Source organism: Fistularia commersonii, chromosome 31 (genome assembly GCF_037954325.1).
Source record: "Fistularia commersonii isolate RoL2024-O1a breed Wild chromosome 31, RoL_Fcom_v1.0, whole genome shotgun sequence".
In the NCBI taxonomy this organism is placed as follows: domain Eukaryota; kingdom Metazoa; phylum Chordata; class Actinopteri; order Syngnathiformes; family Fistulariidae; genus Fistularia; species Fistularia commersonii.
Window position 1 is genome coordinate 9,890,175 of NC_141314.1, and position 18,496 is coordinate 9,908,670.

The 18,496-nt window shown below is 46.6% G+C and overlaps 1 protein-coding gene across 1 annotated transcript; it reads right to left on the reverse strand.

The window, feature by feature from the left end:
- Positions 1-5,543: 5,543 nt before the first annotated feature.
- stc2a (stanniocalcin 2a) lies at positions 5,544-9,441 on the reverse strand. Its single transcript, XM_086139256.1, has 4 exons — positions 8,783-9,441; positions 6,779-6,921; positions 6,149-6,360; positions 5,544-6,049 (listed from the first exon to the last, which is right to left on the reverse strand). Exons 1-4 carry the CDS (start codon positions 8,919-8,921, stop codon positions 5,689-5,691), a joined length of 855 nt encoding a protein of 284 aa, XP_085995382.1. The 5' UTR covers positions 8,922-9,441; the 3' UTR covers positions 5,544-5,688.
- Between the last annotated feature and the right edge of the window lie 9,055 nt (positions 9,442-18,496).

Here is an 18,496-nt window from a genome sequence, read left to right on the forward strand (position 1 = left end):
CGGATTATACATTATTCAGATCGGAGTACAATTACTCGTCTTGCAGAAGAGGCTCTATTGACCAGTTTTCGAAAAGATCACGTAGCTATATTGTGTGCCCTGGGGGAAAGTTTCATCAGCAACATCAAATATGTGTGCAATTCACAAGCAATGGCATTAGCACAAACCATTTGTTCACATAAACCTTAAAAAAAAAAAGGGTTATATGATCAGAGTAAAGCTAAACAGCATATCTTGACAGAACCACATTTGGACACGGCTGATATCTGCATGAGCGAAAGGAAACGAGACGTATCTAAAGAGGCCAGGGTATCTCAAAGGTACTTTCTGCTCCTGCCTCAGTATTATTTACCGCTTGCTTAACACAGTGCCCCAATCCCCCAAGGCAGACCCACCCTCCATTTGTATCCTGTGGTTGCAGCACTCATCACCTCACCCTTCTCCCATGTGCTGCCGGGCCTGTTGGGGTGGTTTAACAACACAAGTTGATCTTCAGCTTCTGGTTTCCTTTGCTTAATAACACAGCTCGTGTGTTAGTGAATTAATATAGGCGGTACATACCAAAAGAGCAGACAGGCGTCCACTATTTCCTTGCACATATACTGTATCTTTGCTCTAACGGTAGAAACAAATGTCGCAGTCCAGCAAGTGCAGCGGAATAGAAGGTCGCTTTAATTGTAAAAGATCCAATACCAGCTGGTAGACAGGCTGACATTCTTGGATAATTATTCCTGATAATGTTCAGGAATCATTTAGCACTGTGGGCCGCAAATAGTTTTACATTCACATTGTTCTCCCATTCACCGCGGATAGATCCTAAATGATTCATCCGTGGAACCTGGGCACCGACTCATGAATTCATTAGTTTCGCACAGGAGTGCAGAGAGACATTCACGGAGCCTGTTACTCTCAGGTTTCTTTGCTCAGAGCCGCCGACTGTTTCTGCAGCGAAGCCTCCCCTCAGATGTGATCTGTGCCGTCCCCATAATGATTAGAGCTCAGTTGCCATACCAACTACGCAAGGTGGGTGAACTCTGGTCTAGCAAGCATCCCAGAGGTCATCCATCTGAGATGTGATGCATGAGATGAGGGTGATGCAGCAAAAATTTTCTCCCGCACAACTGAATCACAGCTGTTGCAGCACATTACCACTATGTGTCCTCGCTTATCAGGTCCCAAAATAGATAAATAAATACTTGCCTGTAAAGCCTTTTGTGGACCGTTTTAAAGCCGCGTGTATTGCTCACGATCTGCAAGCCAGACCGGCTGCAGCCTGTGAGCTCTGGACCATCGGGTCCTCATGACACATGGTTATATAGCTGTCCTTCTTTAAAAAATATTCTTTTGCGAATATTCTCATCTATATTAAGGGATATCTCGCATGATGTGTTTGCTATTTTCTACTTTTCCTATGCAGTTACTTGTTTCTTTATTAATTCACTTTGTTTTTCATGATGAAATACGCTTCGAGCACGGTGACAGAGGAGGGCAGAGGGAGCTGCATTGTGCCTTTGTGTATCTGGAAAAAGCATGACAAGGTGCCAAGAGAGGAACTGTGCTTGTATGAGGAAGTCTGGAGTGGCAGAGAAGTATGTCAGAGTGCTGCAGGACATGTATGAGAGCTGTAAGACAGTGGTGAGGTGTGACGTAGGTGTGACAGAGGAGTGCAAGGTGGATGTGGGAGTGCATCAGGGATCAGCACTGAGCCCCTTCTTGTTCACTAGTGTGATGGACAGGCTGGGCAGGATCTCCATGGATTATGATGTCTGCAGGTGACATTGTGGAAAGGAGAGGAATGAACGTGAGCCTCAGCGAGGCAGAATACACGTGTGTGGACGAGAAAGACCCAAGCGGAACGGTGAGGCTACGGGGAATGGAGATAAAGAAGGTGGATGATTTTAAGTACTCGGGGTCAACAGTCCAGAAGAATGGAGAATGTGGAGAATCGTGCGCAAGCAGGTTGGAACGGGTGCAGAAAAGTGTCAGGGTGATAAAGGAGTATCAGAGGGGCAGCATGTTCGCAGTTCTGGAGATAAAGTCAGACTGAGATGGTTTGGACATGGACAGAGGAGGGATGGTGGATAACCAGAGGGGGTTTAAGGATGGAGGGAAGGAGGACTGGAAGTTAGTTGGTTTGAGGAGAAAGCAGAGGAGAGGGTTGGATGGAGACGCTGTGGAGACTCCTGATGGGAAGGACAGGAGGATATTTTTGAGGATTTAATTTTTTCCTAACGTTTCTAAGCACATGCATACTACCCGCTGTGTTTGAAAAGGTTTCCTGTCTAAATCGCCAGTATTGACACATGTGCTGTTAAAGTCAAAATGAGATCCATGTCGGTGTAAATCGGTGCACATTTTTCTCCCATGTTTTCCAAGAATTTTACATAATATGTAAAATAGACTGACCAGGCTGCAGTCATTTCCTGCTAAAAACCAAGCCATCGATGTATTTCAATCATTTCCTTCTCCACCCCAATGACATTCTGCAGCAGAGCCTCCAACTCCACCTGCAAGCTGCCTTTAAAACCATAAAGAGGAATACTGCCATCTAGTGGCCTTTCTATACCACTGCACGCTGTCAGGGCTGTGACACCAAGGTGCTAATATTACACTATTTGCATGTATTCTGACTAGGCCTGCTGTCTCAGTCTGCCTGTTGTCAAAGTACGCCCTTTTTGGACAACAGAATCCTTCCTCGATGACAGCGGATATGCCTCGGTGAGGCGTGTCTGTGAAGGTTCTCGGTCATCCGGGTCACGGTCAGCCCTCGTTGAATCTTATCCTGGCAACTGGACCTGGTCTCACTCCTGGAGGACCTGTCACCTCTCATCCTCCTCAGCCTTGACCCTAGAATAACTTCAAACCTCAATAGAGGTTGACGTCTACATTTCAAATCGGTCCTCTAGCGGTTCAGTGATGCAACACACACAGTTGAGACAGCTCATAAAAACTGACACCCTGAACCCCAATGCATGCATAGCGTACAAGCCTGAGTCGCTTGCGTAAACGCGTAGACCGTTCAGGATATTTCCAATCCTTGAAACTTTAAACACGTCTTATTTCACCGTCAGAAACAAGAATAGGGTGTCTTGTAACCTCGGTGCCAACCTGAGACGACGAGCTCTTCTCTGCTAACCTGGTCAGAGTTGGTGGAATTGTGCTGCCGTGCAAGAATCCTCAGTTTCCTGCTTCCCGCTGGGTCTTCTCATTGTGGTGGTGTTCTTTCAATTGGCACTTAATACCAAAAAAAAAAAAAAAAAAAACATTTTGAGAGAAAAAGGAAATGTGCAAAGTACAGACAAAATACTTTAATGATAGCAAGATACATCGGACATCACAAGTAGAAAGATCGTAATATGCCCAAAGTTAAAAACTTTTACACCAGGTCTTGGTTTTGAAAAGGTGAGCTGGAACATATTGCTCAACAGAGGGGAAACATGCAATGTAAGGACGGAGCACCGACAATACAGGGGAACAAGTGACAAAAGAAAGCCATTCAAGCCACTACAGTATTACAAAAAGCTATAGTAATCATGATAGAAAGCCGAACAGGATGTTGCTTTACACACATACAGTACATTCTCAATAGAATTAGCTTATGTCTTATGTTGGGACGACACAGGACTCCCAACTTCCACACCAGAATTAAAATAAAAAATAAAACAAAATAAAAATACACAGCCAAAAAGCATGACCGACGATTCCGAGACTCCGACCCAGTTCAGCTTATCATCTCTTAATGACTGGGATTCAAAACATGACCTCACTGTACAACAGAAAAAAAAAGTTAAAAACCTTTTATCTATCAATCTATATATATATAGATATCTATATATAGATATATATAAAAAAAGCCACATTTTATTTATTTTTTTTTGCACTTAACTTGGAGCTTGTGGTCTGATGTGCTCACAAACTTCACCTCCACAGCAGAATCATTTGACTGGCCTGAATGGGTAGAAAGCCTCTAGATGTAAAGGGGGGGGAGAGAAGAAGAGAGCTGGGAGAAAGAAAGCGATCAGGAGTCATAACATTCAAAAAAAAAAAAGAAAAAAAAAAAGTCGAGTCTGTCTCTCTCCTACTCTGCCGCTCTGCTCTTGGCTTTGGCCCCGAGGAATTCTCTAGAGGCCTCAGTAAATATAACGTTTAGAATACCAGGACCAGAGCCCCCGAGTGTGGACTTAACCCAGTTCCTGGGTCCTCGCCGCGTCGCCTGCAGCTCAGATTGGTGAAACAGCCGATCCCGATATCGCCGCTGAGAGCTAATTTAGAAATATCGAGCGTTTCGCTCGCCACCGGGCCGGGAGAGGAGGCCGACACGGCTCTCGGAGCAGAGGAGCTCAGCCGGGGGCCAAAGGAGGAAGGAGAACGCAAGGTTGGAATTAAGCGGACATGATGTCGGGAGGAAAACTGCGCTGCTCGCCTGGTCTCATCTCTCAACCTTCAGCAGTCCAACAGAAGCTGACAAACAAAGTGCAATAGTAGCTAAGACTTTTGTGGCTAAAACATCACTGTGAAAATAGTTCAGCATCAAGTGAATAGCTTTGAATCTCCTCATAGAACACAGTATCCTCGATTCACCCCAATCACAGAGAAGCGGTCGCCGTGGACAAGAATAAGTTTGAGCACCTTGACACGTGTGACACGACCGAGCATCAGAACTCGCGTTATGACTGAATATCCTCTTTTTTGTTTTGTTTTTTTTTGACGCTGCAGCTCACTGATCAATCTGACGGTAACATGAAAAAATAAAATGAAAAAAAAAAAAAAAAAAAAAAATCCAGAGAATGCACGACAACCGACAGTTCGACGGCTACCTGTGAATAGACGCGTCTCCAAATGTCAGTTTCTGATTCTCTGCGCAGAATGACACGTCGCAGCACTAAGAGGATTCTCAAACTACTGTTCATATTCATAGTATTATATTTGCATTCTCTTAAGAGTGGATATTCACTTAGGATACACGTGTTGATTGGCTTCAAGGATATTATGCACTACAATTCATATGTGCCAGAAATGGACTTGAAACCTGTACAATTTGTATTTAATCATCAAGTATCTATAATTACAATACACATTCTAACTCTGAAACAATAAATGGTGTATGTTACATATCTACAGGCCGATGTGTGTTGGGTGCAATACTGTGAGAAGAACAACAGACAGCACGCCAGATACTATGCCATAGATTATCAGCATTGCATATTGTAACTATATTTATACATGTTTATATAAATATAGATAAGTATATTTCTATGTACATTTTGATATTGCAACATTTCATAAAGAATAAAATAAATAATACAAATATAATCAAATCTTACAGTAAGTATGATTAGAGAGATGCTATATTAGAGCCAAAATAGTCCTAACAATTGAAATAATCATGAGAATAACAACCATTATTGAATTTTAAAAAATTGTGGCCTACAGTCAGGCATAACAGTAAAAGCTACACCACAATTACCCTGCAAGTTTACCATGTGGGACTGCTGGAATGACTGGAGAGAGCGTAATAAGGGCAGGAAAGGTTCGGGCTTGTTTCCTTTTGCTCAGTCTGTCTGGGAACGTGTGTGTGTGTATGTGTGTGTGTGTGTGTGTCGGGGGTGTAATCGTGTGGACATTGAGTCTGCAAGTGTGGTTTTCGAAATGGTGTAGGGTCATCGGTGTGGTAATCTCCTGCGTTTTTCACCTCCGGATGTCAGTGGCCTTGGGATCTTCCTGCTCTGCCGCCGCTCCGGCATCTTGACTCTGGCGGCGCGGCGTCTGATTGCGATTGCGCGGGTGGCCGTTGAAGCCTGCCTTACCGGGTTTGTCTTTGTCCCCGTGCCGTTGGGGGCGAGTGTGCTCGGGTTCGGGGTGGGGAGGCGCAGAGCGCCGGCTTTCCACGGTGGAACCGGAGGGAGACGGGGTCAGAGACGAGCAGAGGCTCAGGCTGTCGCACAACGCTCCCCAGTTCTGCTCGCACTGGAGACGAACGCTTCGACTCAGCGCCTCCTTCACCTCCTCCCCGCAGCTCAGGAGGATGTTCACCAGCTCCACGTAAGGACTGGAGACACAGACAAATGACTCGATGATTGGACTGAGGAAGACATTGGATCCAGGAGTGGAGGAGAAACAATCAGAGGTGAAAATGCCGGTCGCTCACCCTTTGGGAAAAAGGTCTTGAAAATGGATCATCTCCACCATGACGGCCACATTCTCCTTGGCGGCGGAGCACAGGTTGTGTTTGATATAGCACTCCCTCTGGAGCTGGAACACCATCTCCTTAATGGACACGCACTTGCGGCTGATGCAGCTGAACTTGTGCCGAAGACCGTGCGCCATACATTTCAGAGCGTCTTTGATAAAGGACTTCCCCTGCGTACAAACACAAACACGCACACCGTTATGGACGCTCGGAACGGGTCGATGCCGCGCAACCTCGACAGCTCATGCGTCAGACAAACATCAGAAACGTTGTTATTACGTCTAACCTGCTCTTCTACATTACTCTAATCAGATATCGTGCACATCTCCCTGACACCGGCCTGTCTGTTTAAATGCAAGTTCACTGGTAGGTCTCTAAAGTCCTCCTAAAGGCAGCGATCACATGGGTCTCAGGGAGACGAGGAGCTGCTGCAGCACCCCTGTTTTAACCGTCTTGGATGTTATGTTTGCATTTCAGAAGCACAATAAACAAATCTCGATTATTCTGGAGCGGTGAATACGCGAACAGGAATGCCGTCTCTGGTTAGACCTTTTTTTTTTTTTTTTTCTGCAAACACTAATGTAGTACCTGAGAGTCAAATTTGCCAGCATTGTGCAGGAACGTCATACAGATTTCCTGTAGCCCTCGTATCTCGCAGGAGTTATTCTCAAAGCACTCAAACACACCGCAGCCGACATCCCCTGCGCTTACGAGGCAGTGCTGGATCTCAGCTGGAAAGAGAGAACAGGTTAGAGGTGGGACCTTATCATGTGTTCACAGCAGAGACAGCGGCGGATTGTGACGGGCTCGCTGGCAACGAGGACCAAGCAGCTCGGAGGCAGAGATTCCACTTTCGCAGCAAATCGCTGCACAAATCACAAAGCTGTTATGGCACATTTACACACACGCACACACACACACACACACATCTACAGGTGCAGGCAGGTGTTTATGACCTAGACTCTGTTTCTCCTTCCCCTTGCCTGTGAGAGGGAAGGGATGCGGGTGGGGGAGATAGAAGTCTAATTTCCCACGCTGAGGGGGTCCTGCAGAGGAACACTTGGTGACAGATATTACTGTGTCACTCTGCACCACAATCCATCTGCACTGCCTGGCATTGAGATGGGATGGTGCATTGCAGATACGGCTTGGAATTCTTCGGAAGGAAACGCAGAAATTGCCACCGTCTGCGCGGCAACAAGTTTTGTTGCTGAAATCAAAAGGGCACGGGTGAATTATTAGCCGCATACGGGCTGCAGGGACGCGGGCAGCAACTTGGGGGGGGGAATCCCCAAGTAAACATGTTTATCAGCTCCTGTTGGACCTCAAGTGCGCTTTTTTTTCCGACAGGGATGTGAATAATGGTGAGCGGATTATCGCGAGCCTGTCCTTTAAAACCCTGAATTGTTGTCTTAGAGTGTGTGTGAGAGACATCTGACCGGAGAGTGGAGGGGAGCTGCTGCTAACCTTAGATAACACTGGAGTGATTGATGGATTTAACAGCCTGTGGCCAATTGCATGTTGGGTTGGAAGCCAGCGAGCATGCAGTCTCAGTTTAGCCATAAAACCCCAACAATTGACCCAAGCAGCACATTACACGCGTGACTTGTCTTGAGGCTGATACGTGATGGACGTGAGAACTGAGAGCCCACCCCCCCACACACACACCCACCCACCCACCCACCCAACCCCCCACTTGGTCGGAAGTGCACCAAAAGACTTGAGCGGGAGGGAGAAAAAAAAAAGATCTTAATGGATGTCATTCTGGACAACAAAGAGCCTCTGTTGGTGTGGGGGCCGTGGGGGGGCGTGGGGGGACGTGGGGGGGGGGGTCTGATGCGGGGTTTGCAGGAACCAAGTTGAACTTAAGTGCGCAGGGAAAGTGAGCCGCTGTCATCGCGGGAATGCGCCCGGGCCGGAGGAGCGCGGCCGCGGCGGGCTTTGGATTACAGGGCGGTGGGACCCGGGGGTCCCGGCCTGCTCTCCGTTTATTTTATTTCCCTCCGAGGAGGAGGAGGAGGAGGAGGAGGGAGCGCGAAGAGGCTGGAAAAGCATCAATATTTCGGGGGTGTGAAGCGAGCCGTGCGGCGTTCGGAGACCGGAGGGGGGCGGGTTTACGCCGCAGTTCGGCGGGCTGCTGGATGCGGGCGTGGAGGTCTTTCTCTCGGGAGGGGGGGGGGGGGGGCAATGGAGCATCTCATCCGTCAAACAGCGAGTAAATAAAGGGAGAGTCCACCCGCACCGCGCACACCTTACATGCAAAGAAAACTGCGACCAAAACAAACAGCAGTTTGCGCACACAAAGACGCGCCGCGGCCTCCACTTACCTTCTGCGCTCCTATTAATAGTTTACTCACATATTGGATTTCCCCCCGAGAGTATTTACAAGATCTCGCCTTTCCCGGTAATCGAATATGCTCACTCGGGGAGCCCGATCGAAGTTACCCCGGCGCGTCTGCGGCGCAGCGGCGGCGCGGCTCCGCTGCCCGCCGCGGAAACACGTGTCCGGAGAGGAGACCCCCTCCTCCCCTCCCCCCTCCCTCCCCCGGCCCCCCTACCGGCACAGACGCGGTCCGCCGCTCCGGTTCTTACCTGTGTTCTGCAGGGAGAGGCGTCCCTTCTGGCCGGCGGGCTTCTCCGGAGGGCTGTCGTGAATATCGGTAGTATCCGAGCCCACTTCTTGCTCCAGTACGGACAAAAGCAGCAGCGCCACGGCCAGTTTCACCAACATTACGCTCGGATTCCCAGCAAAGATCCTCCAGAGTGTGTGTGTGCGTGTGTGTGTGTGTGCGCGGCTTCACCTTGGATCAGTGCTCGGCGCAGCTGTGGTTCTGTGTCCTCCGAGGCAGCCGTGCGACTGAACGCATTCTGCAGGGGATGCTGCCTATATCCCTCAGAGTCCCGGGTGTCAATTTGGATGAAGGAGTTAAGCAGGTGTTGTCGGTCGGGGCTTCGCGACCAATCAGAGTCGCGGACATCCACGTCCAAGGTTTTAGGGGAGTGTCCTGTGAAAAGTTCCCCCCTTTTTTTTTTTTTTTTGCCATAAAACCCGGAGCCATAAAGCAATATTCATGAGCGAGTTGGATGACCGAGCCGCGTCTCACCGACGCAAACCCGCAAAAAGTCAAACATTTGCCGTCTAATATAACCGGCGAACCTCCGACTGCCCGCAGAGTCATTATAATAACCTCTCATTCACTTCCACGGCCGGTGCATTGCAAAAAAAAAAAAAAAAAAAAAAAAAAAAAAAAACATCGCAGGGGTGTCTTGCTACTGGTCGCGCCAGTGAAAATAAGGCTACCGGAGCGCGCATTGGAGGGAGAAGCCGCTGCATGAGGTGAGTGGGAGGATGAGCCAAACAGTGGAGGACACAGCCGCAGAAAGTCAAGCTTCCCCATGCATATTTGACAGAATGTAGGTGAAAGCCTGCTGGAGCTGCGGGGGAAGGAGGAAGAGGAGGGAGGGGGGGGGGCACAAATGGCACGCAATCATATCCAAACTTGTGTGACTATCAGGCGACATCCTGTTACTTAAACAGCATGGCGAATAGCAATACACACACACACACACACTTCTTCCTGCTCCCTGTGCAAAGCTCTGCTGTAACTGTGAGGTCTGCAAACCACTACTACTACTACTACTACCACCACTATTACTACAACAGGGAGTAATCCCAGGATGGGGGACTCACATTGGCAGGGTTTTGCACATTTGGACACTTTGCTGGAATGTTTTTTTTTTTTTCAAGAGGAACATTTGGGGTGAACCACCAAATGCCAAGCCCGCAGGAGAAGCTTCTCCTTAAATGTTTCCAGTGACCTAAAAGTGTCACGGCTTCAGGTAAAGGTCCTTGTGTAGAAGGCAGCTGTGTAATATGTGCCGCTCGTCCCGCTTGTTGACAGGATTATGGTGCAGATGGGAAGAGATGACTGGAAGGGTGACTGTCGGGCTTCTGCACCTACATGCTGGGCCTCTAGGGGGCCCACTGATACTAATTGTTCATCTCTTTCTGCAATTAAGATCCAACCAAGACCGAGCCTTTGATAAACCCAATCACCAAAACTGAACGCTCCTGTCGACGCCGCCGCGCCGAGTGCAGGACCGGCACATGCAAGGCAGGGTTGAGTGAAGAAAAAGCGAAAACACTGTATCAGACGCACCGTCCCCCCCCCCAACTCCCTATTTTGATTCCTTATAATCAGAGACGATCAATGCAGCGTATTACGCAAGGCCTCTTGTCAAGGAAGGCCCTGGAAGCACAACGGAGACGGATTGGCGTGTGTGTGTGTGTGAGTGTGTGTGTGTGTGTGTGTGTGTGTGTGTGATGGGGAATAAAGTATCAGTGGTCTGTGACTGAATTTCATTATCAGGACATTTCATTGAGGCCCCTAGTCATAAAATAAATCCTTTTTGTCATTATGATTTGATTGCTGGAAAAAAAAAAGCCTCAAAACCCTGGCTATATATAGAAAACTCAATGAAATTAACTTATGGCTAGAACAGGGTTCTAAAATAACCAAAATAACAGTCCCTTATAGCTCTAAGTATACATAATTATTATCTTGAGACGGCAGTATCTGCCGTTAATTGAGGTTCATGTCTGCGGAGTGAGTTGTAGAGAAGTCACCACAGCTGAGAAATTAAGAGTTCATGCATCACTGCAAACCTCAACATTTCAATATTCTCTGTATATTTTTTTTTTGGTGGATATGATAGACTGAGTTGTCCATGCTTTTAAAGTATCTTCACCTACTGTTGTTTTAAAGTTGTCTCATTCTTGCATATCATTATTTTGATGTGATTTTGTGGATCGTGTTAAGTCACAGACCCCCCACCTCAAAAAAAAAAAAAAACAACCAAAAAACAAACACGCGCTGCCAGCCGGCTTGAGGTTGATGAGCGCAGAGTAGAAATCACAATGCAGCAACATTTTCCAACTGCACTGGAATTAAGGAACTCGCTCAGGAGGGTGCATTGCGCCGTGGCACGTGTCTGGAGACTGGGTTGGTGCGTTTCCACTAGAGCCCTCACCGCAAACTGGAATCTCCTGCTCTATTGATGTCTGTTAAACACTACCCTCGCTGTGAGCACACCCTCGATTTGACCCAATCAGTGTGCTGCAGTGGACCACAGACCACTAATAATGTGTGTCAACGCTGGCTACTGATCCTGCCTTCACAACATATGGGAAAACGCTGGAGATTGTCAAATCTGAGCTAATGACATGGATGTATTAAAGTATTATAGTCATTTAAAGACATGAATTATCTTCTTATTCTGAGTTTTCTGACAAATATCAAACACATGGACGGATTTACTGCGAACCAAAAAGGTGCGATGTCAAACGTGGACATTGGTTTTCTCGTCCGTGACAAGTAACGGCTGAGTTTTCAGTATTCAGACGGCAGAAACAGAATGAGCACGATAAAACAAAAAAAACTAAAAGTCACGAGGTTTTTAACTCCATGAGGTTAACGAAACATCCTCACATTGTCCAGTTCCTGCATTTTCTGGTACGTTTGATCATATTTTCCAGACATTTTCAATATATTTCACGTATACTGGTTTCAACGTATTTATTAAATCACACTCACTGTGTCTCAGGTCGTAGACGTGGCAAGATACCAAGCACAACGGTTGCATCCAGTCTTTACACTCTATGTCAGGGGTGCAGGAACCTTTTTGACTGGGAGAGCCATAAAAGTCAAATATTTCTCAATATATTTTATCGAGAGCCATATAGTATTTTTAAAGTATAATAAATTAAATATGTCTTACTTTTTAATGGTGCTGCATGAATTTGTGCCGCTTTATATTTGACTGTTTCATCGATGCAATTCTATCATAGCATATTAGACATACCGCAGATCCAAATGCAAATTCCTCTGTCCACGCAGCCCGGAATGCGCGGTAATTATTGTCTTTTTTTCTTTTCGCCATCTTTTCCGTTACAAGGGTTGACGCGGATAAACTAGTCGGCTGTCTGATAAAATTAATTTCTTCACCTTTACAATGACCCGGACGTGCTGGGAGGCCAACGGTTCCCGACCCGACCGACGGGCGACCTGTAAAAATTTATCTTCAAAACTAATTTCTGTTTACTTTAAAATGACACAGAATTATGAAGAAATATCACAAGTATTGTAAAATGAGTTCCAAACTGATTTTTGTCTGGGAGCCATATGCCGTCACCGTCGCCAGCCATAGGTTCCCGACCTGCGCACTATGTTGACTGATGAATATCAGTCAATCCTAAAAATAATGTAAAAAAAAAAAAAAAATCAGACACCTGAAACACAGAGCAAATGTTATTGCTATGGTTTGTTGAGGTTGGTGGCGGCACAAAGCTCTTTGTGTTGTCTGCTCCGTTACAGATCAGATACCTGGATCTGCAACTGGAGGGAGTGGAGCGGAGCAAGCACAGATGGGTGGATGTGGGTAGTTGAGGCCAGGGGATGAAGCGAGAAGATGGAATGCTGATAAACCATGATGGAGCTGTCCTTCGGAGGGGCGAGTGTGTCTGTGGCATCAATATGTTTGATATGTTGTGGATTATAACGGGCCGCGTGACAGTTACGGGTATTAAATGTATGCTGAAATGGACTTCTAGCACATTCCTTGAGATTTTCAGCGCTGCTGATGATGGTTGGAGATATAATAGTGCCCCCTCAGTTTTGTTTTGCTTTTTCTTAAGGCGGATGGAAAAGATGAGGGAATTTCAAATGTGTGGAGGGGGATTCTGTGGAAAGTGAAGGGAGGACAAGGAAGAGTTTCATGCCAGAGGTTTTGACGATGCTATCTTGACCCTCTGCTGTGCAGGACTGGCATGTCCTAGAGTCATCTGCCGGAGAATTCGTTTAGACATTAGTTAAATGCATCGCATAGAAGCCGTCACCGCGTGAAAAACATGCAGTTATGGAACGAGGACTTGGGTTACAGTGTGCTCTTTGTCATCGACAAGTCACAATTCTGAAAGTAAATGAGCTCCGATGGGTTCTACTTCAGCCAGGACGAATATGCTGTGGTTCACGGCTGACAAATCACGGCATTTCCTAATTTACTCCCTCTGCTCCGAGGATGGATGTGTTGAGCATTTGGACAGGGTTACCTGCAACCGCAGTGGCATTCGGATTGTCTAATCACTCATGCGCGGCACTGTTTGTCCACTTGAGGTGAAGCCAGTCGCTGCTGGTTCAGTATCCACGGTGCGCTGAGACATAACCCTGTGCAGGATATTTGTAAATATTTTCTGTAATGTTGAAACAAACTTCAGAACACCCTGTACACCACTTCTATTTTCTTTCAATTTGAAAATCTCTTCAAAACACTAAACCTCCCACCACAAACCCGTACACACACACACACACACACACACACACACGCACGCAAGCACGCGCGCACACGCACACACACACACACACACACGACTATTCATAATGTGCATCAGGGCATGCAGCTATTAAAAACTCACTTTCCTATATATGAATTAATTAGATTGTAAATTATTCCCACAAACAATGCTACCTAAACTGACACAACAGTACTTTTTTTATAAGGTGAACTTATAAATTCAAATTGTTTATTTTGTCCCTAATGGCCTACGTTACAGGTTAGACTCATCAATTGAACATTCAGTAATGGTCTTGAAGGGATTTCTGCGATAATTCTAAATCTACCATCAGAAGAGTAGATCTCTGCAGAGGAATCGAGATATTCGAAACTATAAACTGAGAGATTTACTAGTGAGTCGACGTCTTGGCTGGTAATTTGATATTCACAATCCTAAAGCCGGACTTTACTTCAGAATAAACATACACTCACAGCTCCTGGTGCAGACGTTCTGTACTTTTTAAGTTTCGCCTCAGACTGTGGATTTTCCGACACGCAGCCGATCTGCGTCTCGGAGGTGACACGCACTGGCTTTCCATCCCACGTGCGGTCGGTTCCTGTGAACAGGCCGGTCACAATGCGTAGGTAGATGTCACGCAAAGCACTGTCTGAACATAAAATCTATGCCATGTGGACACAAGCGACACCCCTTGCAAGGCAGCTGGATTCGCCAGATCACACGGCGGTGGTGTGTGAGAAGCTGCGGAAAGTAGAACGGCTGGATTATGGAGCCACTTAGATTTTGAAAATGACAGCTGCGGACACCATGACCATGCCGTCACCGTGCACTACACGCTCGATGTTTAGATATTATGGGAACGGAGAGGCCGTCTTCCCGCGTCGTACGGCTAACGATCGCACAGACTGGTTCCGGTCGCTTCATCTGCCCGAGCGACGGCCGGATCTACATTTTTATTTACTCTTCAAAACGTGGTGGAACTATCAAGAATCAATTGAATGTTTGTGTTGCATAAAGGCGTTGTTTCTTTTCGGTGACACTCTCCAGAAAATAGTTAAGGCTGCTGTGACAGCAGTAACACTCATTCATTTTGACTGCTGTACTGTAAACACACACAAAGCAGACATGTGTTCTGAGTTGGGACCCCTGGGGCCCTGGCAAGTGATCAACCAGTGAAACCACAACAGAGAGGCCAGGCTGGGGCATGTATGTGTGTGTGTGTGTGTGTGTGTGTATGGGGGGTTGCTTCATTGGGAGAGAAGCTTTTGTAACAGCAATTAATAATACCAGTTTACAGACCTTTTTACCATACTTTACAGGAAGAAAGTGGGTGTAATTGTGGTTGTTATGGAAAGCTGCCCGACAATAATTCTTGAGTGACTCCACAGAGGCAATATTTGAAAACCAACAGTATCATCTTCTGTCACACTCACACACTGCATTAATGCCGTCAAATGAGTGACAAACCACACCGGGAACCCCCCGAAATGGAGTCCCCCACTCCCGTGTGTTATTTAGATATACGAACAGGAACAGTATAAATTTAACGGTTTCATTTACATTTAGCAACGCGGCCTCTGCCTCTCCGAAAGCGAATGTGTGATAAATCATCCAGGACTTTTAAAGGGAGTACAGCTGCGTTGCCGGTGTTCGACTGTATAATTACTTGGAATTTTGCCTCAATGCCACAAGAAAAACAAAGCAGACAATGAAAAAGAGGCTCTCATGTCAGAAAGAGATGACTCATCGACACGAGGTGAAATCTATTTATTTGATACGAGACTGAAACTGCACAAATCCAAATACCAGAGGCACTAAAAATAAAACCTGACCTTTTTAAATGTTCTCTAAAAGGTTGTTGAGGACAACTATCCTGATCGTCTTAAGCTAGGCTAACCATTTGTATCTTCCGACTCACACCGAGGTGACCTCAGCGGGTGAGCTGAGAGGATCACGACTCGCAAGTGTTGTTTCAATAGGACACAGTAACTGATTGATTGACTGATTCATTCATTCATTCAATCATTCGTGACCAGTAGTGCTTATCCTGCACCCAGGCCGGCGAGGGGGCTCGGGCCTATCCCAGCTGTCATTGGACGAGGACCGGGGTTCATCCTGGACCAGTCACCTGTCAATCACGGGGCCGTCATAGAGACACACAACCTCTCATTCCCACCTCTGGACAATCCAGGTTCTCCAATGAACCTGCTGCGTGTTTTTAGCCTGTGAGAGGAAACAGTGAAGAACCCCGCGCAGAAAGCAATCGAACCAGGAACCATTTTGCTGTGTGTCAGAAGCTGTAGCCCCTGCGCCAGCGGATGGGAAAAAATAACACGAAAAGCATTAAAAGTATCAGAATACAAAGGAAAACACAACTTGCAGCTCCTCAAAACTCTGCATTGGGAATGTGACTTTTGACCCCCAATGAGGGGACCCGGCTAAAAGTGGAGGCAGCGTTGGGGTCCGGGTCAATGAGGCCATGAAATATCAAACGCCCAAGCTTTCAAGGAACTCAGCAATGGTGGTACAGATTGAGACTGTGGGTATGCTGTCTTTTTCCACTCTCTCAGCAGCTCCATTTTGACTTGTAATGCATGGGAGAGAGAGCAGATTCTCCCAAAGAGTACAATAGATTTATTAGTCCGGGCTACAATTCGCTCTTAAAGAGCAATGTAAATGGGAATGTTTTTGGAATGGCGTATAAAAGAAATGCACTAATTCAGCCCCGAACCCCCCCGAAGTTTTGAAGTCTGTCATTGCGTGACTCGTGTGTCCAGCTCGCCGGCTCGGAACGATCTGTGTCTCATTGCCTCCACCAAGGTTGTTTACCCAAACATCAACAACATTAATTTGTGCCTAAACCTAACTCATGAGCACTGGTATAACCTTAACCCTCCCTGACTGATACCCTACCCCAACCTCTGCCCGCGGGGGCCGAGAAGGTTCTGCGACGCAGGGGGTGGACTCACATGGCCTTCGTCAGTTACATTCGGTAAGAATATTACTGCATTATGTGGGTTTCGCAACAAATACTCCAGCATCGTTCTTTGTGCGATATATGAACCATTTCATGAGAATTAGTTGGCCGTCGTCAGGTGAGCGCCTCCCAAGTGCTGACTTCTTTGTGGCTGCGTTTATGAAAACTTCTTTTTTTTTGTTTTTTTTTTTCTTCATTTAAGTGGGCTGACATATGGCTTTACCCTGTTAAATTAGAAATTTATGAGCGAAGAAAAACAAAAGTTTTTCAACTTGAGAGGGGTCGTGGGGAATAGAAGTGTTTAACTGTAAGTGTTAACACCGCAACCGAAAAAAAACAAAACAAAACATGCTCGGAGCATGAAGTGGCGAAATCGCTCTCCCTCCCATTAATGCACTCTTTGGTCTGTAAACTCACCTGACTCATGAAAAGGGCGGTTTTACTGGCACAGCTGAGTACGCCAGCGCTGGGATCTGATTCCAACTGGTGTGAAAGCATCACATCCCAGACCCTCACTTAACTCACCTCAAACAATGTGCTATTATAGAGTTTACTCTGTACGGGTTATATTGCTACAGTGCTGGCAGATTACAAAGTTTTCTGTCTCATTACTGTCCATATAAGCCAACAGGCCCCACCAGCACAAAGGAGTGATTGAGTGACAAGGGGAAGAGCTGTGCCGCCCATGAGAGCCCTCACCTTGGCCGCTACACACTGGATGAGGACATAGGTGATGTCATCAGTTCTAGAGACACAGGGGTCGACCCCTCTGATAGGTGGGCATGCTGGGACAAAAGAGAGTAGCATGGACACAAAGGCCCCATTTAATGAGAGTGAGACATGAGGCCGGAGCGAACTCTGTGGGTGGCACATAGTGTCATAGCTGCTGAAAAGACCGGTGAGCAATTAATCATCTGATTCAAGAGCAGGGCAAAGGGCTTATTATGTAAGGTCAGTGCATACAACATCATTGAGGCGCAAGGGGTATTTCTAGCTTACACTTCTATTTGAACACACATGATCCCTCAAGTTTTCCCTCCATAATATTGCATCCAGGGATGCTATATTTATCATGGTGGACAGATCCAACAATTGTGCAACACAATATGACACACTTACCCCTCATTAGAGATGAAGGGCCCATTGTGGCAGTCTGACAATCATTAAAACTTCTCCGCTGGCTTGGCTTGTTTACTCTCTAGTAATTACCAGGTGATTGTGTAGCCTGTGACCCACATTCAGAGTCAGGTCAGCCAAGACAAGGGGGATAATTGACAATATTCAGGGAAGTGCACGTAGAGAAAGAGTGTTAGAGTGGATAGTCATTTGTTCCTGCATCATTAGACTGTGTTAGAAGACAAGTTGGCCCACAGTATTCTTGCAGCGGAACAATACCCCTATCCAGTGTGAGACCAAAATGTGGGCTCTGGTGTGTAGCTGCGTCCGAGGGGGTCGTACGGCAGCCTCATTTATCCATTTATTTATTCGCATGCTGCGTGGAAAACCAATGAAGAATCGGACGGTGTAATCTATATGTCCTCTTAGTCAGGTCGCTCTCACTGAGCGTGGCTTAAAGCTCTCGTGCACGGCTCGGTTCCACGGCTGGGCCCCTCAGCTCCGCCCATCTTACCTGTCCAAGCGAATGTGCCACTCATCCTTTTACAGAACAAACGACTGACTGCATATATTTAAAACACACACACACACACACACACACACACACACATGCACGCACATGCCCACACATGCATTAACGGCTCAATCTTGAATAAACATAATACCAACAGGCTATCGTCATCCCAGAGGCTAAGTAATGGTTGACTCGCCCAATTCCTCTTTTAAATAGGACCCATTGATATTAATTCTAAAAATAATCTCACGGAACAGAATTCGTTTATGATTGCAATCTCTATAAAGCTTACGAAATAAACCAAGGTTTGAAAGAGACCGCATTCTTGAGCCATCTTGAGAGGCTGGCCAA